Source organism: Ipomoea triloba, chromosome 3, assembly GCF_003576645.1.
Source record: "Ipomoea triloba cultivar NCNSP0323 chromosome 3, ASM357664v1".
NCBI lineage: Eukaryota > Viridiplantae > Streptophyta > Magnoliopsida > Solanales > Convolvulaceae > Ipomoea > Ipomoea triloba.
This window is the reverse complement of record NC_044918.1, coordinates 2,343,284-2,368,197: the sequence shown is the minus strand read 5'-3', so window position 1 is coordinate 2,368,197 and position 24,914 is coordinate 2,343,284. Positions and strand designations below refer to the sequence as shown.

General features: G+C 32.1%; 2 protein-coding genes across 2 annotated transcripts; both read right to left on the bottom strand.

Moving 5' to 3' along the window:
• Nucleotides 1-2,656: 2,656 nt before the first annotated feature.
• LOC116014098 (zinc-finger homeodomain protein 1-like) lies at nt 2,657-3,747 on the bottom strand. Its single transcript, XM_031254093.1, has one exon. The coding sequence runs from the start codon at nt 3,726-3,728 to the stop codon at nt 2,958-2,960; it is 771 nt and encodes a 256-aa protein (XP_031109953.1). The 5' UTR covers nt 3,729-3,747; the 3' UTR covers nt 2,657-2,957.
• Nucleotides 3,748-21,741: 17,994 nt separating this feature from the next.
• Nucleotides 21,742-23,575, bottom strand: LOC116012227 (esterase AGAP003155-like). The gene is made up of 5 exons (XM_031251726.1): nt 23,229-23,575; nt 23,043-23,141; nt 22,778-22,964; nt 22,569-22,670; nt 21,742-22,037 (listed from the first exon to the last, which is right to left on the bottom strand). Exons 1-5 carry the CDS (start codon nt 23,445-23,447, stop codon nt 21,961-21,963), a joined length of 684 nt encoding a protein of 227 aa, XP_031107586.1. The 5' UTR covers nt 23,448-23,575; the 3' UTR covers nt 21,742-21,960.
• Between the last annotated feature and the right edge of the window lie 1,339 nt (nt 23,576-24,914).

The window sequence follows — 24,914 nt, the reverse complement described above, 5'->3', positions numbered from 1 at the left end:
GCCTCTATGAGTATAATTATTAATGTTACTTTATTTTTTTTCGATTTGACTTGTTTCAAATTCCTTGTAAAAAAGGCATAAAAAAGAATATTAGAGCGGAAAAGTAAGAATTGGGTATATATGTTGAATAAGAATTATGTTGTTCCACTAATTAAACAACGCGCATTACTTCTTAGGATATATATCATTAGGAGCGTATCATCAACACATCCCATTGTAAGGAATATATGAAAACCAATTGAGAGAAAATCAAACAAGTGGAGTGCATGGTAGGTTTGCTGAACATGTGAAACCATCATATATTAGAACAGTTATTTTTCTGAACATATATATTTCCAAAAGTTTAATTGGTAAATTTGTAAATTTTAATTTCGGTTAAAATTGAGATCTGTCTTTAAATAGCTGCAAAGTAATATTCTTTTTAAAGATTTTAATTTTAATTTTTTTGTTTTTAACATCAAATGTTGAAGAATAATAGGACCACGTACAGATATCAGGAAATGGCTCCCTTGTGTTGAAAGTTGAAACGGAAATTTCACCAAAACAAGCCAAGAATATACTGCAATGTATACGTTGGCCTTAACTGGCAAAATTTGGACATTACTACAATACATGATAAGCCCCAAATTTCATCAACTCCACACACTATATTCACTAAGTTCAAATTATATATTCTTCTGACCTCAATGCTGGTCTTCTTCGAGTGACAAAAAAAATTTAAGACTAAAATCCCCTAATAATCATGAGTTTATTGATGTTTCATTGTAATCTATCGTACAAATTAAATATTTTTGCAAAGTGATGATGACCAATTAAATCTTGACAAACCAAGTGCATGCTTATAAGGAAAGATGAAGATAATTTGTAGATGGTCATTATCAAGCATGGTTACATAAAGCTGGAACTTTATCTCTTGAAAGACACATAGTCAGGCCTTCAACTTATTGACATAGAGCATCCAATATAGGTTTTTGGGGAGTTTTTTCACAGTTAGAAAAAGGAGAGGTTGAGTTGGAGGAGAAAAAAGAAAGGAAAGAGAAAAAAATTTGCAATAATTAAGTTTTTTTGTGAGCTCCTCTATATGAAAGAAAGAAAGAAAAAAAAAAAATTGTCTCATGGTGCACGTTCGGTTCACTAAGCGCACTTAGCTATACGTGCACCCTAATGGACTGTGAATAATCTTTATTTTTCTCCTACAACTTGTTTTCTTTTTCTTTTTTCCTTTGATTTTCTTTTCCATTATCACTCCTATTTGGACTTTAAAAACCGAACAAAAAAACTCAACTCTTAAAGTTACTCTTAGGTCCAACTTCAAAGAAAGAAGAAGAAGAAGAAAAAAGGAATTTGCATCATCAAGAAATGAAAAATTCATTCTTATATTACACTAAAATATCCTTAGGGACATGGTTAATTACACTAAAATATCTAAACTCGATATATATAATATAATATTAGAGGGCTTTGAGCATCATTCTCCCCCATGACCCGCGTAACGTATATTATCTGTAGTCCATCCAGCACATTGATTACCTTATCAAAAGCTAAATAAAGGATTCTCAATTTTTTTTCCTTTACAAAGTTTTGACCACCGATTCTCAAGTCGAATTCTATAGTAACCAAAACACCATGGCTTTAAAGTTTTTCTTTAATCAATTAGTTTAGGTTAGATAGTTATAATTTTTCTTAAGGTTGCCCTAATAGACTAATATACATCATTATTAATATATGTTTCAATGTTCTTTAACTTGTTTCTCCATAATCAGAATCTGAGAAAGGATGATCGGGCAGGTCCCAGTGGTTAGGGACGATACTCGTCCAATGAGAGCCCAGAAAATTTGAAAGCAATTCCACCAAGTAACATACATACAAAAAATACACACAGATGAAGGCCTGTTGGAATATTATAATGCATAAGACTGTCGTGTTGCAGTCGTGCCCACATGTTTCCTCTGGAACGTAGTAGTAGCAGAAGAACAACAAAGAATTATAAACAACAAAATTATAGAAAACAAATTTTTCAAAAAACCCAAAAAAAAAAAAAAAAAAGTAATAAGTAAAAAAGTAACATCAGAATCAAGCTGGCCCTGCCTGCCTGCCTGCCTTTGGATCTCTACCCTTTCTGGAATAGGCATCCTGGCAACCTGTTGCTGAAATCATGCATCTTATTATTCAAAATTTTCTTTCCCAAGAAAACTAAAATGCTCTGAATTCAAACTAAAGCTAAAATCATACACATATCTATCTATCTACTCCGTATATATCTGAGATGATGACAATTTAATTATGAACCCCTTAATTAAATATATTTATTTGTAAGAAGCATTAATTATCTCGTATTATTATCCCCCCTTCCCAAGGTCCACTGAACCCCCATCTGTGATCAGATAAATCTTTCGTCACCACCTCCCCATCTCCATCTCCATCTCCCCTTCCTTCACACCAGGTCAAACATTTACTATATTTATCAACATATTACACCAGCATTTCAAAATTCAAGAATACCCTTCAACGTTAAGATTTCAAAACCTAAAACTTTACCAGACTGAAATCTGCAGTTTTCTTTATGCATGGAGGTGAAGAAATGCTAAGGGAAGTAGAGAGTTATTTAGGAACCTCGTATTCAACCAAAACATTATTTAAAAAAAACATCATAATATATAGTAAAGGAAACAGGTAGATTAGATATACGAAACAATAACACCTAAATTCATCATTTTGAGACATTTAAAGCATAAATCCCAGCAGCAAGGCCAGAGACTAGCTAGCAATGATACTTAAGATTTTCATCATATACCTACAAATAAAACATCTGGGCTGGCTGTCTAGCTAGATACTTAATTAGTACTCTTAAGGGAAACTGAAATATAATGCAGTACTAATTATATATGATGATGAAATTATTATACATATACTAAGATAGGTAGATATAGATAGATAGATAGATAGATAGATATGGATCATATACGAGGAGGATCTTGGTTTGGTTGGTTGTTGTTGTTGTTGTTTGGTTCTAGGGTTTTTTTAGCGACAGTGTGCTTGTTGTTATGCATCCAAACCTTGAACACGTGCCTTCTCACTCCGTACTCGCTGCAGAACTGCTCCACCGCTTCCTCGCTCTCCTTCTGAATCCGCCACCCTAAACGCTCCGCAAGCTCCATCATTTTCGCCTTCTGCACCTCCGTGAACTTGGTTCTGAACCGCTTCTTCGACGCGCCGCCGCTGTTTGGGGTGGCGGTGTCCATTTCCAGGTCCAGCTCTTCCATTTCCTCGCGGTACGCGCTGCCGGAGATGGAGGGGAGCGCCAGCGGCCTCTGCAGCGGCGGCGCGTGGTGGAGGTAGTGGTGGAGGTATCCCGCCGGAGCGCGGTGGTGGTGGTGGTATCCGACGGGGACGAGGGCGGCGGTGGCGGTGTTGATTTCCTTGCGGTGGAAATTGCGGTGGCAGTTACACGCGGCGCACTTGAGCGCGTCGAGGGAGCCGAACTCGCCGGCCGGCATGAACTCGCCGCAGCCGTCGACGGCGTGGCCGCCGATTCCCACCGCGTGATTCTTCTGGCACTCGCGGTAGCGCGGCTTCCTCACCTGCAGCGGCGGCTCCGTCACCGGCAAATCTCCGGTTCCGTCGTCGTTTTCGGGCATTCTTGGGTGAGCTGAATTCGAGTTGGAGAGCGAGTCGTAACCCGGTCCCGTCCCATTTCCACCGCTGTGCTGTTGATCCTCAAACTCCATGCTCGCTTTTTTATTAACTATAATAGTAATCCCTCGTCTAATTATCTCCCATAATCTGAAGCTCATTATATAACCATCCAAACTTTTGCCTAGCTTCACCGGCAACCTGGTATCCCAGTCTTTTCCCACATTTTCCCCTATATTACACTATTCCTACCCCAAAGTTTACTTTAATTGTGATAATGCCAAAAATGTTTTCCTTTTCAAACTAATAACCTCTCAAGTCTCAACCCAATGCAAAAAATTTTTTTTTTTAAATAACAAAGCGTATTTAATTAGATAGCTGATGTGTGTGTAAATGCATACTTATCGAAAACCTCATCCTCGTTCATCTTTCGTCTTTCGGCACCGAAATCGCGGCAATCTTTGAACACGAATGGTAAAGAATTCCGTCACAAACAGCGGTGGCGGTAAGACTGTTGGCTAGAATTTCGTCACGAACAGTAAGATCATTTATGCTAATTTGCAACCAATTTGCTTCGTTTCGTAATTAAATATGCTTTGTTTTAAAAAATATATATATATTTTGCAATGGGTTGAGAGGTTATTAGTTTGAAAAGCATAAGATTTTTGGGCATAATCATAGTTAAAACAAAAGTAATTACCAAACAAATAAGAAAATGTAATTAGGCCACACAATCTTTTTAAAAATGCAATTAAGGTATTGGACATAAAAAAAATCATGCAATTAAACGAAAATAACGTACTCTTTTAGTAATATGATTAGTTGACGCCTAGCATATGACAATACGTTATTTTTTCATTTGGCACTAATGTGTAATTATAAATCACCAGTTGTCAAATCTCTAAGATCTAGCTAACAGTCTTACCACCACCGACCACCGCTGTTTGTGACGAAGTTCTTTGGTATTCATGGTCAAAGATTGCGGCAATTTTGGTGCTGAAACACTAAAGATGCGCGGGGATGAGGTTTGAGATAAGTAATTTTTTTTAAAAAAAACAAAGCATATTTAATTAGATAGCTAATGTGTGTGTAAATGCATATACTTATCGCAAACATCATCCTCGTTCATCTTTCGTCTTTTGGCACCGAAATCGCGGAAATCTTTGACCACAAACAGTAAAGAATTTTGTGGTCAAAGATTTCCGCGATTTCGGTGCCAAACTGTTTGTGGTCAAAGATTTCCGCGATTTCGGTGCCAAAAGACGAAAGGTGAACGAGGATGATGTTTGCGATAAGTATATGCATTTACACACACATCGGCTATCTAATTAAATATGCTTTGTTTTAAAAAAAAAAATTATCTCAAACCTCATCCCCGTGCATCTTTCGTGTTTCAACACCAAAATTGCTGCAATCTTTGGCCACGAATACCAAAGAACATCGTCACAAACAGCGGTGGTCGGTGGTGATAAGACTGTTAGCCAGATCTTAGAGATTTGACAACTGGTGATTTTTAATTACACATTAGTGCCAAATGAAAAAATAATGTCATGTCATATGCCAGACGTCAGCTGATCAGATTACTAAAAGAGTACGTTACTTTTGTCTAATTGCATGATTTTTTATATTTAATTTCCAATACCTTAATTGCATTTTATAATATGTGTGTGTGTGACCTAATTACATCTTCTTCTTTTTTTCTGAAAACAATTACATCTTATTTAGTTTGGTAAATTGGTAATTAATTTTATGGTAATTAAAATTGGAATTGATGGAGTATAATGGGGCATAATGAGAATAGTAAAAGTGTGAGGTGGAAAGAGTGAAGGACATAATATTTTGGTGAGGAGACAGAGACAGATGTTGCAAAGGTATTCACATACTTTCTAAGTTCTGAAACAAGTGTTTCTCCCTCTTGCCCAAAATGGTTCACTCACTGCCTACACCCGGTCAATTGCGTCAGTGTACAATCTCATCATTGCTTTTACGGAAAAACGTAATTCTCTATGTATTTTTATTTTAATTCAAAAGCCAAATAAGTTTCAAAATAATGGAAATTCAGCATCTAATTGAAAAATATTTTATTCCGACCTTTTAAGTAGATAAAAAGAAAATGTGAACTATTATGAAGTGTAATAACACTTTTGTTATTATTTTATGTGCATATAAAAATATCATGTATTTATCAAATGAATGATAACATGCTAAATCTGTAAAAAAATATAATCTGATTGTACTTTTTGACTAGTTTAAAGAATTTTAATTGTGCTTCTTTTTTTCTTTTTTTTTTTTTTTCAGTTTTGAGTAAGATTACACTATTTCTTCACCCTAGAGACTTTTTTTTTTTTTTTGAATACACTGACCCTATTACATTGTAGTATCTGTTCATCTATACTTTTCTCAACCTGTTGAAGCACAAAGAGTCAATTTCGACAATCTAGAGACATATTTGGTCATTTTTTCCGTTTATTTTTCACTATTTGGTTTTGGTATATTTTGATTGATCTAAAATAAAAACTTTAGTTACAGTTTCAAGTACTTTTTCCCCAATAGTACACTTATTAGTTCTCCAAGGGAAAATGGGGGCAAAAAGAAACAATTTATTTTTAGGGTGGGGGTAAAAAGAAACAATTTATTATATAGTTGATGAAATAATATAATATAAGTTTTATAAAAATAAAACGTTATATATAGTTTTTAAAAATCACTCATTTGGTTTGTCAAATTCATTTAACAAGTTTGATTAATATTATTTACAATTTGGTTTTTGTAATATTTAGTTGAGATCTAATTTTGGATGACAATTATGGTTGACCTTACAATTTTTAAAAATTTATGAAATTTGTTTTAGGCGGTCATGCATATCGTCTAATCCACAGCTATCATATGATAGTCATAGCTGTCGTCTGATAGCCACAGCTATCGTCTGATAGTAACAGTTGTCTCGTTAACAAGTAGTGGTTGTAATTAAAACAATTATTGTTCGCACATATCGTTTGATAGCTACAGTTGTCACTTCAACAGTATAGGCGATGATTGTAAATAGAAATCCATGTTAGCATTAGCGGTTGTAATTAAAACAATTATTGTTAATGCATATCGTCTGTAGCCACAGTTGTCACTTCAACAGTACAGGTGGCTGTTGTAAATTGAAATCCACGTTAGCATTACAAACACATGTATCAGCCTAGCGTCAGTTACACTAGTTGTAACTCGTTAAAATAAGTTACATTAAAGGCTCAATTGATTTTTTTTTTTTACCAATTTAAAAGACTTGAACGGATTTTTTTCACTTAAGCGCTCAATGCACTAAATGTAATATTTAGGGATTAGATAGTTACTTAAGAGAAAATTTTAATACTAATCGAACACTCATATTAGTTGCATGTCAAATAGCTAAAGTTTGTATAACAAACAAGACATTAACTGATAAGTCGCTTTTCAAACACCATAAAATTTATAAAAACCTAACCCACCTATAAGATAAAGATGTGTAAAACAATCTCATAGAAAAATTTGCTTAGACCATCACCAATAAAAAAATTTTGATGTGATTTTTTAGGAGGCAAGGCTTAATAGATGAGAGAGGGAGATGAGAGAGAATGATTCAAAGTTCATATAGGAAGACCAAAGTTTTTGTCTTCTTGAATGAGAAACCCCCCCATTCACACGTGATGCGCACACAATGCACACAGCCGAGCACGTGCATTCCACGTGCCGCTGGGCAGGTTAATATGACATTATTCTCTTTTTTTTTTATAGATATTTTTTCCTTTTTCTTTTCCCTTCTACTATTATCTCTCATCTTCTGTTTTTAAATCCTGTAAAAAAAATTCTTAAAAATTATCATTATTGGGACGCTCTTAAAATCAAATGTTTGTATAAACATAAACATACGGAAGGTTGAATCATTAACACGGTTGGCTGGTTTTTTTTTTTTTTTTATGGGATACAAAAATATGACACTTTTGAAAAGTTTGCATAGATAGGAAAAGAGAATTCATGGAATGCATGTTTGATTAACAAAAAATTCACTCCAGGGGTGCATGTTAGCTTTTTTAGAAAAAATTAGTTAAAAGATAGAAAATTATGGTATTATATGTATATGTGTATAATATTGTAGCAATAAGGAAAAAAATGTAATATAAGGAAAAAAGATAATATATACATATAATTGTTGTTAACCTCATTAATTCCTTAATCATTTATAATGCATATTAGTTAGTTAATTAGTATGTACTAATCATTACATAATAATTTGGATAGTTAAATATAATTAACAATAATTTGTAATTAGTGTATAATAATAATGAAAAATAAATGTTAATTTTTAGGAATCATAAAAGTAATGAAATTAGTAATAGTTACATGATGACTATAATTTTTTTATACTTATATAAGATTAGTAATTACTCTTTAGTTGTAATATAATAAAATAAAATAGTTTATGACTACTTTATTAATAACAAATAATTTATAGTCAAATTATTTATAAATTAATATTACTTATTATGTAAAACTTTAAGAAATAAATAGAATAATAATATGCTTGCAAATAAAAGAGAGTGATAAATTAGTGTGTTCATATTTATGATTCATTTAACAAGTTAAGTTCACCGTACACGTTGTCATGAATGTAATATTCAACTGACCATGGATAAATATTCTCAACATTACAATTACCAATCAACATTATTACTACAACGTTGTCCTGTGTATTGAATAATACAACATCATCTGTTGCATCAATTTAGAAATATGTTGCTATTTCCTCTCACAATTGCGTGAATAATGCTTCATTGAAGTAAAACTCTAGTTTTCGATTTCCAACAATTAGCGTTAAATTGTTATGCCCAAAAATGTTTTGTTTTTCAAACTAATAACCTCTCAACCCATTGCAAAATAAAATTAAAAAAAAAGTCATAATTAATTCGATAGTTGATGTGTGTGCAAATACATATACTTATCTCAAACCTAATCCCCGTTCATCTTTCATCTTTCAGCACCAAAATCGCCACAATCTTTGACCACGAAAACCATAGAACTTTGTCACAAACAGTTGTCGGTTAGATCACAGAGATTTGACTACTGGTGATTTGTAATTACACATTAGTGCCAAATGTAAAAAATAACGTTATGATAGTCACAACTATCGTCTGATAGTCACAGCTGTCTCTTTAACAAGTAGCGGTTGTAATTAAAAGAATTGTTGTTCGTGCATATTGTTTGATAGCCACAATATCGGTTGTAATGCGCCCAGCCAAGAGCGTGCATTCCACGTGCTCGTTGGGCACATTAATCTGACACTATTCTTTCTCTTCTTCTTCTTCTTCTTTTTCATTTTCCTATTCCCTCTCATATTCTCTTTTTTAATTATACTTGTAAATTTTTTTTAAAAACTACTATTATTAAGGATGCTCTTAAAATTAAATGTTTGTATAAACATACAGAAGGTCTAGTGACTCCCGTTGCACAAATTGATTTTATTTATTTATTATTTTAAATAGCAAAAGCTACCCTGAAGCCTGAATACCTGAACTCCTGAAGACAAACCATACTTTTGCTAGACCGTACCATGACGCGCGCGCGTAAAGTTTTCTTATACTCCCTCAATCTTGAAATAATTGTCCACACAATACTATTCATCAGTTATCACAATATCTAAAACTAAAAATATAATAATTTTAAATCTAAGTTATATATCTGATCTATGTCCTTTTTATGTTAATTTTTGATACATTATGTTATAAAAGTTGTACTATATAATTTTTTGAACAAAAATATTCATACCGTTATAATTTCTGTTATCTTTTCTTATTATTATTACCATGCATATACATACACAATATCTTTTATTATATTATTCAATTGTAATAATGTATCTAGACATTATATATTAGAGTAATATAAGAAATAAGTTTTACAGACTAAAGTTATACGGAAAAAATTTGTGTAAGATCGTCTCACGGGTCTTAATTTGTGAGACAAGTCGGATATTTGATTAACGATGTCAAGAATTTGACCCATTAATCAAAGATATGACCTGTCTCACGGATTGAGTCGCGTGAAGCAATCTCACACGAGTGTTACTCGAGTTATGCTGGTATATTAATAGGAAAAAGCGTCAAATAGATCGTCGAACTATTAGTGTTTCTGTAATATAATTGAGTTATTGAACAAAAAAAAGTGTAATTAAACCATTTAATTCTATAAATTTGTGTAAATAACTTCTTTAGCATGTTACTTTTAGGGGCCGTTTGGTTCGGGTCATCTGAGATTACCCAGGTAATTTGAGTCTGGTAATGTTATATTACCTTATTTGTTTGAAGTTATGAGATTACCTGGTAATGTTATATTACCTCAAAGCTGATGTGACGGTAATGTTTCAAGGTAATGTGATTACCCCTGTTTTTTTAGGTAATCTAAGATTATCTTGGATTATTCCAACTTTGCCCTTGTTAACTAATCCTTATATATAATAATAATAATAACAATAATAATAATACTAATAATAATACTAACACAATAACATATATAAAATAAATATATGTTTATATAATCAAATATACATGTGTGTATATTTATATATTTATTTTTTTTATTATTAAGCATCAATACATTCATACATATAAATAAATAAAATTACACACAATAAAGGCACACAAATAAATAAATAAATAAATATATATATATATATATATATATATATATATATATATATATATATATATATATATATATATATTATATAAGAACATTATAGTAAATTGTCCTATATAACCTAAAATATAACCCTTAACCAAACAAAGTAATATTATATTCCACAATAATTTTACATTCCTAAAATCTCACGTTATCTTCCTAGAGGTAATCCTATTACCTGGGGTAATCCAAGATTCCGTGAACCAAACGCTCCTTAGGGTACGCAGTAAAATGAATGAAGTGGCATCTTATGTTAGGATAACTTAGTATAAATCATAAATGCACACACTTTTTAAAGGTTCTGATCTGTTTACTCCTACTTCATATTTATTTTGAAGCAAAATTACTTATTCAAAAAAAACCAAGCACACTGTTAATTTTAATTTTGCCAGTAGATATATTCAACCTCCAATGCGCTAATGACTACAATTACACTAAGAGCATACAATCTTCAGTTACACTACGAGCTTTAATTTCTAACTGTGCGAGAACTCTCTTAGATACTTCTCCTTTTTCGCATTCAATGTTTTTGATGCTAAACTGTTACTGCAGCAATAATGTACTTCTTCTTCTTTGCAATATCTCTTCTTAGAATATCAACATTGAATTAAACATTAAAAATTCAAACATTTTAAGATACAAAACCTTAAAAAATAACTTACATTGAATTGGAAAGAGGTTTTATACTCGTCTAGTCCCATAATTTGCAGACCTGTCCTCCCACTGTCCACTGTTGTTAGAGGAGCGATTTTGGAGGGCCGACTCTGTTGTTACGTTGGAGCTCGGAGTTAAATGGTTTAATTGCTCGCTCTTTTTATTAAATGACCCAATTGTACAAACATTAATAGTTCGATAATTTATTTAATGGTTTTTCCTATACTAATATTATCAAAAGTTGAATTACAAACCACTTGAGTTAAATCTCGTTAATCAAAACTGACATATAAAATGAGATGTATGGAGTAATAAATTGCGACAAGCATGTCTAACATATGTCCATTGAGTGCGAAAAAGTGGTTGAGAGTTGCTTTCTTGACACGTTAGGTGAAGGGCTTAGATTATCATAATTGACCGGATCAAACTAAGAAAGTTAATAAATATAGGGAAAATGGTCAAATACACCCTCGAACTTTTGCTAAGAAGTCAATTAGACCCTTGAACTTTTAAAAGTTGCAATTAGATCCACAAACTTGTTATTTTGAAGCAATTAAAACCCACTAACCTGTTGGTGACCTTTGATTGCAGGTCAATTAGGTTTCCGGCGAACTTCCGGCCAAAATTAGCCACCGGCGACCCTCCTGCATACTTCCGGCCAAACTTGCGGTGGAGAAGTCCAGCCAAATTGGTCGTAATCTCCGTCGACCAGAGGTCTTCTTCCCTGGCAGAACGCGCCGACGGCGATCTTACGGTCGCCGGTGACTAATTTTGGCCGGAAGTTCGCTGGAGGGTTGCCAGAAACCTAATTGACCTGCAATAAAAGGTTACCAACAGGTCAGTGGGTTTAATTGCTTCAAAATAACAAGTTTGTGGATCTAATTGCAACTTTCAAAAGTTCAAGGGCCTAATTGACTTCTTAGCAAAAGTTCGAGGGTGTATTTGACCCTTTTCCCATAAATATATAATTATCATCTAGAATTGAAGTTTAAACATTGTGATTACTAAACCAACTTTTTAGCTGGTTATCCTATTTAGAAAGGAGTATAATGATAAGGTTGTCCCTACTAATCTACGTCACAATACCCTAACCTCTTACTCATTTTGTTTGATTGATTCTAATAAATTTCATCAGGACACTTTTGGTACTATGATTAATACTAATAAATATTAAATAATTTATTATATTCCTTGCTCCTGCAGATTGCTCGCTTCAACTTAACTAAGAGATAAGATGATTTTCTTCCCCAATGGGGTTCAAGAGATATTATTGTTTCCAAAAAGGTCGAATTCCCAACTCTTTGATCTGATAAAACATGAAAATGTGACTGGAGTTTTCATTGTTGTTCCCAAAAAGGTTGAATCTCAATTCCCAGTCCGGTAGAATATCTGGAAGAATATAAATCATGATAGTTGAACATAGAGGCTAAACAGTAAGTGACAATTACTTACTGCTACAAGTAGCTCCTCACTTTGAGAGATTGTTGAGAGGTTACTGTGGTCATTATTCTCAAACTTCATCACTGTAACCAATTGAACTGCCCATGCAAGTTGACTGGAGTTTTCATACCAAAGAGGATGCAAGGCAGAAGAACCGACTTGCGTAGTTAGGGTATACTTTCCTCTTGGTCCAAAAAAAAATCATTTATTTTTATCTAACATTTTGATGTGGGATTTTTTCAACAACATATGTGTAGACATGTTATTAGATTACACTTATAATTTGTTTTAACTCCTTAAAAAATAAAGCAAATGGATAATGTATAAAAGATGAAGGAGAATGCTAAGCAAACTTAAACAGAGAATGTAATATAATTGAAGGTGAGGAGATTGAGTTGAGTCGTCAAACGACATGAAAAGTATAGCAAAAGACAAAGTATGACTAGACTTGTTGATCGTGTCGTGTGTATGTATTAAATGTATGTACCACGTAAGCCTTCTGTATTATTCACACAGAGCATAATATAAATGAATCAGACTGCGAATTGCGATTCACCCCGCCTTTCACTCATCCCGTCTCCATCTTCTTGTAATTTTGTCTGCGTTACTCTGCTCATGGCCCCATAAAAAAAAAACTTTTTTTTTAAAAAAAAAAAAGTAAATTTGATCAATTTACAAGTTTCAAAACTTGGGCATCAAACTATATATTTATGCATATAAAAAGTTTAACACAAACTCAAATTCTCAATGTTCATAACATGAATCAAATCTCAGCCAGTGATTAAAAACAAACTTTAAACAGAGACTTCACATCCACTAGTAGTACGTGTAATCAAAGACTAAAAAGAATTGAAGAACGCAATCTGTGATATATATCTTTGGTGCAAAATATGAACTTCAATTTAAGTTTCAACTTTCCATAGTTTAACCCATAATTTGTATTAATAGAGCCAAATGTTCCCCATTTTTTGGTTAATTATGAAATTTGGCTGAAAATTTGTTACAAATAATTTTTTTTAATGAAATAATACGGAAACGTTTCTAAACATGTTCATCTCAACAGTTTTGAAAAACAAAAAAAACTTTTGAAATAGAAAAACACATATTTTAGGTGGTTTTCATGCATCACATGACAAAGATAAAGATGGTATGATACCATCGCATATCAATTATATAAGAAATTATGGAGTTGTACGCATCCATAATATGTGTGTGTGTTTTTTTTTTTTTTTTTTTTTTTTTTTTTTTTTTTTTGCATGTTCTTTTGCCGTATGGAAGAAAGAGAAGGCCAAAGTCTCATTACTCATTAGAGCATCCTTAGGGCACATCAGTGGAGAATGGGTGGTTCATGGTACAGTGCTTTGCCTAGTTGGAAGAAAGAGAGTGTAGGAGAAAGAGAGGAGTGAAGCTTCAGTTAATAGCAGATATTGGAACAATGAAAGGTGTTCCGGAAATCAAAGAAATAGCTGTGTTGTGCGCGTATCACGCACAGCGCAGGCGCCCGCTGGGCGCGGCTGACAGACTTTTTTTTTTTTTTAATTTTTTTGTTTTCTAAATTTGATTTGTTTTTTTTTTCATTCCCATCTCACTTTCTCTTTCATAATCACACTTACAAAAACTCCTCAATTACTGTGAAAAAATTTCATTGATAAGGATGCTCTTAGTAGTAGGATTTTTTTAGTAGTTTTTGTAAGTGTGATTAGAAAAAAAAATGGGAAGAGATGAAAAAAAACAAACAAATCATATTTTAAAAAGAAAAATAATTTTAAAAACAGTGTTGTCAGGCGTGACTGATGCACCCACTGGGCGCACTTGGTGTGCCTGACGAGGCTATGGCGCGATTTTCTTGGAATTTGTGGATGACAATTATTGTACCAAAAACCATTCTTTTGGCGGAGTTATTTTTTCTCCTCTCACCTCTCTTCTCTCTCATCCAACTAAACTTTTACTGTACCAAGAACCCCCAAATATCCATTGATATAGATGCTCTTACAAGACCTTGGTTTTTTTATGGCTTGCAGAATAGAGAAATTTCAATGGCAGTTGAAGAGGTGCATTTGCGGCACATGAAGCACCCAGCCGGGCACGTGTACTGCACGCATCTGTTGGTGCATTAAATGGTGTTGCTTGTGTTTTTTTTGGTCAAATTAGTTTTTTGTTTTTCGCTTTTGCTTTTCTTTTTTTTTCTTTCTTCTTCTTCTCTTTCCTAGTTGACATACCAAAACAGATTCAAAAACCTCACTATTGAGGATGCCCTTAGAAATTATTCTTCTTTTTTGCTTTGGGTATAGTGATGACTGATAAGTGGTGAGAAAATGTTATCTATAAAAGCAAAGATTTTTTTTTTTCAATTTTAACAAAAAATCCAAATTAGCAAACAATCTCGTTTCTCTCCTCTCTCATCTTTCTTGCAAATTTTACTATGGACCGCGGTCTACAATGCATGATAGTCCATGCATCATAACGACGTTGTTTTGATTAATGAAAAGAAACGGCAGAAATGACATCGGTTCCACGCCGTTAACTCTGTGTGTATAACATATTCAGTTTCATTTTATATACACTGCAGTTTCCTTTCAACACAACTACAGTTTCTTTTCGATATACCTACAGTTTCATTCGACATTATACACTCAAATATGTGAAACTAACTGTTATTCAATTTCATTTTATATACACTGCAGTTTCGTTTCAACACAACTACAGTTTCATTTTGATATAACTACAGTTTCATTTGATAATATAGAAACAAATGTGAAGCAGTATTATTTGAGATGAACTGTAATTTCATTTACGGAGCTTCATTAATATGTGACGGCAACCGTCTCTTTACTTACGATATAATAAGTGCATCTTTCTTCCCAAAGCCAAAACCCAACAAAAACACTTGACAAATCTACCAATGGAAATGCTTTAAGTGGAACCCTACAAAATTTGGGTTTAAATTCCAAACAAAACTACCATTGGACATGCTTTAAGAGGAGCCCTACAAAATTTGGGTTTAAATTCCAATTTCCAAACAAAACATCCCAATTGAATTCAATTGTGATATATGATACATTTTCCCTCCCAAAAGGGGTGTGAGAAGCAGTGATGGTGACTGGACGAGTGCACCATTGGCCCATTTCTGATTTCTATTTCCTTTTCTCTCTCACACTCCACACACCAAAAATATGCAACCCTAAGCTTAGCTCTTTTTTATGTCATTTCGTTTTTGTCACGTATATATGTTCGCCTCCTTCTAGTACTGCTTCCTTCTGCATGTCCACTTTTCTTTGTTTTCATCACTGCTATCTCCCAATGCCTCCACTATAATATACGGAGTCTTTTATATATATTGTTATGTTATAAATAGACATGTTTTGAGTACGCATATATATAAGTACAAATAATTGTATCGACATGTTTTTAGTACATATATATAAATACAAATAATAGTATCAACATGTTTTGAGTACACATGCACATATACAAAAGTACAAATTCATTGCTAAAAGAGATAATTTATTGATTCTTAAATAAAGGTCTTGAATTTCTTTGGTAATAATAATTATCCATGAACCTCAAGTCCTTTGTAAAGGTTTTGGCAATCATTATTGTGTGGACCATACTATGTACATTCAGTATATAAATACGGAGTAATATATTTTTAGTATATTAAAAATGTACATTGTATTCATGAAAAGTACATTATTTGAATATTAATGTATAATGTACATTCTGTACACAAATAATGTACTTTTAATATATTAAAAATGTATTTTTTATTATGGTCCACATAATAATTTGCCAGGTTTTGGTGTTGGGGCTTTAATATTTTTTTTTATATTTTTTTAAAATAGCCCAAATGTGTTATGAGGTTAAATTTTATTAGGCCAAGGTTCATATTTGGTGGGCAAATTATGCTATGGACCCGGGTCCACCTTATACATGTTCACAAATTTAAAATTTTATATTAATAATTTTAGAACTCTATGTTCACAATTTTAGAACTCTATATTCACAATTTTAGATCTCAATATACAAAATTACATTACTCAATATTCACAATTTTTGAACTCTATATTCACAATTTTGTTATATAGATTCAAAAATTGTGCTATAATATTAAATATAGAGTTATAAAATTGTGAATATAGAGTTATGAAATTGTGAATATAGAGTTCTAAAATTGTGAATATAGAGTTCTGTAATTGTAAACATAGAGTTCTGTAATTGTAAATATAGAACTAAAAAATTGTGAACATAAAGTTATGAAATTATAAACATGGACTTGGGTCCACCTTGCAAGGTGAACCCGCGTCCATGGCATAACAACCGTATCTGATTGTGGATTTGTGGTAACGATTTTTTTTTTTTTTTGGGAGTGAGCTATTACAATTATATGTTATAGTGGGCCAGGGTATATAATAATTCAAATTATTTGGTGGTATACATTAAAAGATTATATTGTTGTGCTTTTAAACAAAGCAACAACTAGATCACTACAAGAAAAATGTGAGTCGACAACACTATAATGGTTTTAGCTAAAACAGTTGTATTTTATGTAAAAGATAGTAATTTTTAGAAAAATCGTTGGCTTTGAGTGTGTATTTTTTCAAAGACAACATTTTTGATACATTTATTGTCTTCGGCGTATTCTATTTAAGCAAAATTTAATATTTTGTAAAAAGACAACACTTTGACGATAGAATAATTGTCTTTGATAGTGTATCTTTTTCAAAGATCAGACAATGGTTTTGATCCATCTGTTGCCTTTAGTGTGTTGACTTTAAGCTAATTAAATTTGATATTTTTATAAACAAACAACACTTCAATAGCAGTTTAAAAGACACCTTTGAAAAATCATTGTCTTTAACGAAAAGACAATAATTATAAACTATTGTCTTCGAGCGAAAGTCTTTAACAATACCTTCATCAACAACAATTTAAAAGACAATGGTGAAAAATATTATCTTTAATGAAAATTATTATTTTTGAGTCAAGGTATTTAACAACACTTTCATTAACAACAACGTAAAAGACAACGGTGAAAACTATTGTCTTTAACGAAAAGATAATAGTTATAACCCTTGTTTTTTTATGAACGAAAATCCGTAACAAGTACAACACCATCATCAACAACAATTTATATTCTTGATTAAAAGACAATGGTTAAATTAAAAATCATTTTCTTTAACATACCAAAAAAAAAGGTTATAAATTGTTGTCTTTGAGTGGGTCTTTAACAACACCTTCAATAATAGCATGGGTGTGTTTGGTTTATGAGTTTACACACTAGGAATGAAAATCAAAATTATAGTTAGTGTTTGGTTGATAACTTTTTAAAACACAACTATAAAATTTAATTATCCCTTCAATTAAAAACCACATTCCTTAATTTAAAAAGGTATTATTCCATCTTATTAATAATATGATTTTTTTAAGTTTGGATTACTGCTTTTAAATTTTAATTTTTTTTTTCATATTGATGCTTTGGATGACATTATATTAGAATCAATTATTTTGATTTTTTGTTTTTGCATTTTTAAAACTTATATTCCCATTATAGTGTTATACATAACCAAACATCTTGTAATCATTTCAATTCCACCCTACTACCAAAATGTAAAATACTTTCATCAAAATGCATACCATATAATTACAAAGTATTTGATTCTTATTCCAATTTTGATTTTAATATGCGAACCAAATACACCCTAGTTTGATCTCATACAAGACAATGATAAAATCATTGTCTATGTGCATTTCCTTGTAATAATCCAATATTACTGTTTAATACATCATAAAAAGAAGATAAATAAATAAATAATCACTCCATAAAACCTCTCAATTCGTCAAAGACAAAAGATTTGATATAACTTATGACTTGATTTGAGGCTCTTGCAAACTCCATGAGTATGTCATCCAGATCTTGGCTAAGTGAGTTGGCCCTGCAAAACAAAAAATAGTTATTTAATTTTCCCCATAAATTTACTTCATAATATCGACATTTTGGAGTGCAATAAAACACTTTTATATGAGATTGTCTCACATGATATGATGTCAAATATGTGATCATTTTCTATTAGTTAACAAATACTCCCTATATCCTATTTTGTGTGTATGATTTGATTAACGAGACTTGATTGACTGAAGTTATTTTGAATTCAATTTTTTATAACATTAAGTTTAGTATTAGTATATAAAATTTATATATTTAGAAACTACATTAAAAGTACTATAAAACACACAAATTTAAATTTAAAAATAATTAAAAATTAATAAAAAAAATAAACAACGAAAAAAGAATTGATTTGACCTATGAATAGTAAACGAGACATGCAAAATGATACAGATGGAGTAATATGTTTTCACTAATACTTTTCAAAGAATAAGTAATATTTTTCAATGAAAATGTATGGAGTAATATTTAATGATCAATAGAAAAGTATTACATTTTTGTTAAAAAAAACATTACATATTTGAGATCTATTTTATAGAAGCTAAGTTTTTATGAAACTTTTTATATTTATTGGTTATTTATGAACTGCCTAACATCACCTCATGTTAAAAAAAAAATGAATCTACTGATTTTTTAGTGTAACCTAGAGAATCTACCATCGGGCACAATACCTAATCTCTTCATTAAATTGTAGGCAATGAATCTACTTATTAATTAAATATAAAACTAGGGAGTAAAATTAGGAGATCAATATAACATTGCTAAAAAATAATAAATAAATAATTAATTAATTATGAAAAAAAGTAACTTTTAGTCACACAATTATTGTGACACTACTATATTTTGTTATCATCTTTTAATTTGACTATAATAGTTCCTTACTTTGTTGACATTGCCATATATAGTCCTGTAATTTTTTTTAATCTAAAAAGCTTAATTTTTACGGTAATTTAATACTTTCACAATTTTGATATTGAATTTTATTTTAAAAATGTAAATAAATGGCATTATAAATAATACTCCGTAAACCATAGAGGGAATGCAGGTTTTTCGTTAAAAAAAAGAAGAAGACTTTTCAAGTTACGGAGTATTATTTATTATATCATTTGTGAATTATTTTGTAACATTAAAAAAAAGGAACTAAAAATTTTCAAAATTACTGAATTATCTCGTAACTTAAAGTCAATTGAATTAAAATTGTGACATAACTAAATGTAATAATACTAATATAATTGTTAGGCTAAATATAATTAAATTAAAAGTGAACAATTAAATATAGTGGTGCCACAATTAAAAGTGACATTTTCTCAATAATTAACCACTAGCAGTGTAATAAAGCTCGTGGCATCGGGGTATAAATTTAATGGGCTTTTCATAGGCCCAAACCTCTAACTTTGTGGTTTAATTTCAGTTCCAGGACTGCTCGATACTGGACTTGTATAATAGAATCATTATTGTATATAATTGGAGTGCTAGAGAATATGGGCCCGCATTCATAGTGCTGACGTGCTGTTGTGTAATCTCGGTTGTTATGCTATCGACCCAGGTCTACTCGGGTCGATGTTCACAATTTTAGAACTCTATGTTCACAATTACAGAACTCTATCACAATTTCATAACTCTATATTCAACAGTATAACACAATTTTTGAATCTATATAACATTTAAACTTTTAGTTGTTAGTCGATAGCTGTTAGCTGATTGGGTTAGGAGGTATGATTAGTTGGTAACATTAGCTGATTGTAGAAACGTGTTTTGTAAATTAGTTGTTAGCTAATAGTTATTTGATATAATTTCTTTTCTCAAAAAACTAATTGAAGTGGAACTGCTTTGTGAGTTGCGACTGACCGTTGAGGAGGTGACTTGTGGAGGCGGTGATGATGGGCGACAGGAGTCAGCAGGTGAGTGGTTCACTGCTGCGGATTAAGACTCGTGAAATGGTCTCACATAAGTGTTACCCTTTATTAAAATATGTATACCTAATGTGTAAGAAAGGAATTTTGGGGGTTGGGTGGTAGGGTGGGGGTGAGTAAGGAATTTTAAAAATTTTAGCCCTTGGCATTGACTTGAGAGACGTGAATATCGAGCTCGCAAAAATATTCTGACTGGATGGACCAAATTGGGCCGCTTGTATAAAACGGCTTTTCACTTCCACGCTGCAAACCGGTGGAGATTAAGCAATTTATATCGTAAACCAATGTGCACAATGCATTATGCATCCCGTACCAAAAAGACGTCGTTTTAGTCATTTTAATTAATAATTTTTTTTTTTTGAAAATCACGTTTCCCGTTTCGGCAGGTCTGTGTATTTGTGTTAATATTCTGTGTATTCTTTGAAGACATTCTGTGTATTGTAGACTACGATTCTGTGTATTCATGTTAGGGGTACTTAAACATAGGTTGTGACGTGTTTTATGTATTTGAATGTTATGAGGATGATTTCTGTGTAGTTGTATCAATATTCTGTGTATTCCCTCAAGTCATTCTGTGTATTCTAGACAAGGATTATGTGTATTCATGTTAGTGGTACTTAAATACAGGGGTGATGTGTTTGTGTATTTTGTGTTTTCATATTCTGTGTATCCTTTGAAGGCATTCTGTGTATTATAGATTACGCTTCTGTGTATTCATGTTAGAAGTACTTAAACATAGGTTGTGACGTATTTTATGTATTCGAATGTTAGGAGGATGATTTCTGTGTAGTTGTGTCAATATTCTGTGTATTCACTCAAATTATTCTGTGTATTCTAGACGATGAATTCCATGAAGTCATTCGCGTCCGCGTCCACCAACATAGAAACGACGTCGTTTCAAACCAGGGTCCACAGTGCACCGTGGACCATGGTCCACGATATAACGATTGGCGGAGACTACTCTAGTCCCACCAATCAATACCTACAAAGATTATTCTTTGGGTTGACAATTTGTTTTTTTTTTTTTAATATTAAAATTAATTGATAAGAAATATTGTCATTCTTTGTAGGTATCTATTGGATCTGTATAATGTTTGAATTTAAATCAAGGTTTTACCAGTATTGAATCGAGCTACAAATAATATATTTGTACTTTATAAGATTATATTGATTGATGCATAAAATATAATATAATCATATAAGTATAATATATTTATATTAGTGAATGTTACTTTTGTTATTGAGTATTTTCTTATTAATTAATTGAAATTATCATAAAATACAAGCATAGATTGAGCATCTCCGGTTCAATTCAAGTTTTGTGGAGATTCTATTTGAAACCTAGTATGTCGGAAGATAATTTATGTAGGGTTATAGTAAAACAAAATTGGTTGATATTGACCTACAAACATTCCATTATTACAAATCTTCATAATTGTTTAACACATCACATGATTGATCGACCATTAAAGTTAATCAAATTAAAGAGTGTCATTAGCCTACTTACAATATGTCATCATAATATAAGTTTAAAAGCAAGTATAAATGAGGATCAGTTTATTACTATTGTTTTAAAATACAAATTATTAGGATTACAAGTTAAACACAGTTTATTTAACCTAATTGGACATTGCATGGTGCTTTAGATCATTACCATAGTCATTAAGGCTGAACCTAATTTCCTTCCTCCTGCACTGCCATTTTCTGAATTTTGTCGATGAACCCAAGCATTGTTCCGACACTTTCATCGTCTGGCTCAGGAAATACCAAACATAATAAACAAAACCATGTTAACAAGCTAGATCAAATTAAACTCCTAATATTAGATGGTAAATTGGTCATTAGTTTTTGCTTTTACAATAAAGTGTAGAACTAATTGGATGCAATCTTTTGTAGTTTGAGGTTTAATGTAATCTTGTTTCATGATTTGCAAGAATTAAATGATGCATTCCAAGTTGATAACGGGTATGAAGCTGATACTAAATTTAATGGTATCTTTAAACTAATACTCCATAATTGATTGCGCATATATATATATATTGATACTGGTTCAAATGCGAACAGTGCTTTTCGTACAGTTGGGTGTGGATTCACCATTAGGTATGCAAAAATGCACCACACAATGTTCAAAAATGCACCACAATGGACACCTAATGGTGCATTTTCAAACACTTTGTGATGCATTTATACGTATTTAATAGTGAGTAACTGCACGATCGCATGAGAAACATTGTCCGCACAAAACCGGAGTATATATATATATAAAGGAATTAAGGACTAACCTAATCTTGGTACTGTGTGTCCTTTGGGGTGATGAATAAGATGTGGATCCACAAAGCACTCGGTCAGAATTTTCCCTTCTTCTTTCTGGAAATCTGTCTCACCTATTCAAACAACAACACAAACACAAAATGTACACAACTAATCAGACAATTAATTCAAGGACTGTCCACAAACTTAATTGACCATGAAATTAATTACTACTTGGTACCCAAGAAGTGCAAGGAAGGGCAATCAAGTGGATGTGAGAATGCATTGGCAGCTAGTTTTGGAACACCAAATTTGGGGCCTCCAAATTTAGCCCCAGATATTATTATCACAAACTTTATTTTTGCTGCTTTGCTCAATGCTTCACCTTCCCCCTGCATCCCTGGCATTGCTGCTGCTAAAACTGCTCCCTATAAATATAAATGTACACAGTAAATCCATCCTCCAAAAAAGAAAAGAAGAGATTGTTTATTGTAATTAATTCCCACCTGGGAAAAACCAAGAACTCCATCAAAGGGCCCATTTTTGACCATATAATCCTCAATGTATTCCAGGCACTCTTCAAATTTGTAATATTCTTTAAATTCCTGCAGCAGATCAGAGTTGTTTCTTCTTCTTCTTTAATCCGAGTAAATGTTTACAACAAACATAATCAATGGTAAATAAAAAGATACCTTATCAGCTTGGAACCATTCGAAGTAGGGAGGGTCAAAGATGCCTTCGACGATTGACTTGCCCTGAGCGGGGAAAGGTGCGTCGAGAAAGTGGAGATCTAGGCGGTCCAGGACGGATTCCGGCCACCGGAGAACCAATTTCTTGAGGATTTCGGCGCTGGTTCGGAAGCCGTGGAGGCAAACAACTCTGAGTTTCTTGTGGATTTGGCTGTTTTCCATTTTTAGATGAAGAAGATATTCTTCAATTCGATCTTTGTTTCCCAAAAAATAATTACAATGAAGCGAAGTTAGCTTGAAACTCTATTGTTTGACTATCTCGTGCTTCTATAGCAACATTTTAGCAGCCACGTGAGACTTCCACAAAATAATATTTTATACTTTAGTTTATTCACCTACTCACATGAAACACAGATGCAGCCGGCTAATTAGGACGAACTTCGGAAATATTGGGGTTGTTGTTGTGTTGATTTGACAATGATAGGACAAAAACGTGTAAAGTACTAAATTCATTATCTTTTATTAATTTGGATTTTTGAGAAGAAGGTAATAAGTCTTCCTTCTTTAACAAAGAAAAAAAGAAAGTAAAAGATGAAGAATGTACTCTTAATACCTTCTTCTCTCCCTCTCATAGTTAGAGCATCAATTATTACTAATAATAATAAAAATTAGTGTTTATTATTATTATTATTATTAGTAGTAGTAGTAGTAGTTTTAATAATAATTATTATTACAATAATAATAAAAATTAGTTGTATTATTATTATTATAATTATTAGTAGTAGTACGAGTATTGTACTGTAGTAGTAATTCAAGTATATGTAGTTATTATTATTATTATTATTATTATTATTAGTAAGAGTACTGTACTGTAGTGTAGTTATTATAGTAGCAGTAGTATATGTAGTTATTATTATTATTATTATTAGTACGAGTACTGTACTGTACTTATTGTTATTATTATTTACAGATATACTGAAAGGCCTATACAATCTCGCAGTACTGATTCTGAAAGCGAAGAGGATGATGCCTCAAGTACTGCGAGTTCTGATCGTGAAATTCAGCCTATGCATTTCAATTTTGAAAAAATTCATCAAATGCATGATGACTAACCACAACGGAGAGGCACGGTTAGGCGCCCGGCCGCGGAGGAGGCCAATTTCGGACTTCCTCGATTAATCGGTGCCTAGGCGTAATTTTTACAACACTGATAATTACACATTTATAATTATCAAGATCGCCGCAATACAAACAATAAAATAAATAAATAAATAAAAATATTTTAAAATACGTTATTATTATCCTGCAATCCATCTTTGTTAATGTGATTTTTTTTTTTGAAAACTTTATGTTATTAATTAATATTTAATCAAATAAATATTACTTTGATTTCATTTTCTTTACGGGTTGGATCCGAGTATATGGTATAACTATTGTTTAATCACTTTGGATAGGATCTTCACATGGGCCTTCTTTACTAACCCCACTTCTACTTTTTCACTTTAACTCATTTAATTTTTTTTTTTAAACTCACTTAACTTTCTATGCATATATGCAGTAAAACTGTCAAAATGGACCAGCGGGCCGGGGCCCGCCATATGGCGGAGCGGACTAAAAAGTCCGCCAAAATACAGACCTAAAGGAGGTCAGCCCAGCCTGCCTTGCCTTAAACCCAAGGGCCTTAGCGAG

Bases quoted from the DNA above. Each gene is read 5' to 3' on its own strand.
- LOC116014098 (XM_031254093.1), bottom strand. From the start codon at position 3,728: ATGGAGTTTGAGGATCAACAGCACAGCGGTGGAAATGGGACGGGACCG.
- LOC116012227 (XM_031251726.1), bottom strand. From the start codon at position 23,447: ATGGAAAACAGCCAAATCCACAAGAAACTCAGAGTTGTTTGCCTCCAC. The intron at 23,142-23,228 runs GTATCTTTTTAT...GATCTGCTGCAG, and splicing joins AATGGTTCCAAGCTGATAAG to GAATTTAAAGAATATTACAA. The intron at 22,038-22,568 runs GTTAGTCCTTAA...TTCCTGAGCCAG, and splicing joins ACACACAGTACCAAGATTAG to ACGATGAAAGTGTCGGAACA.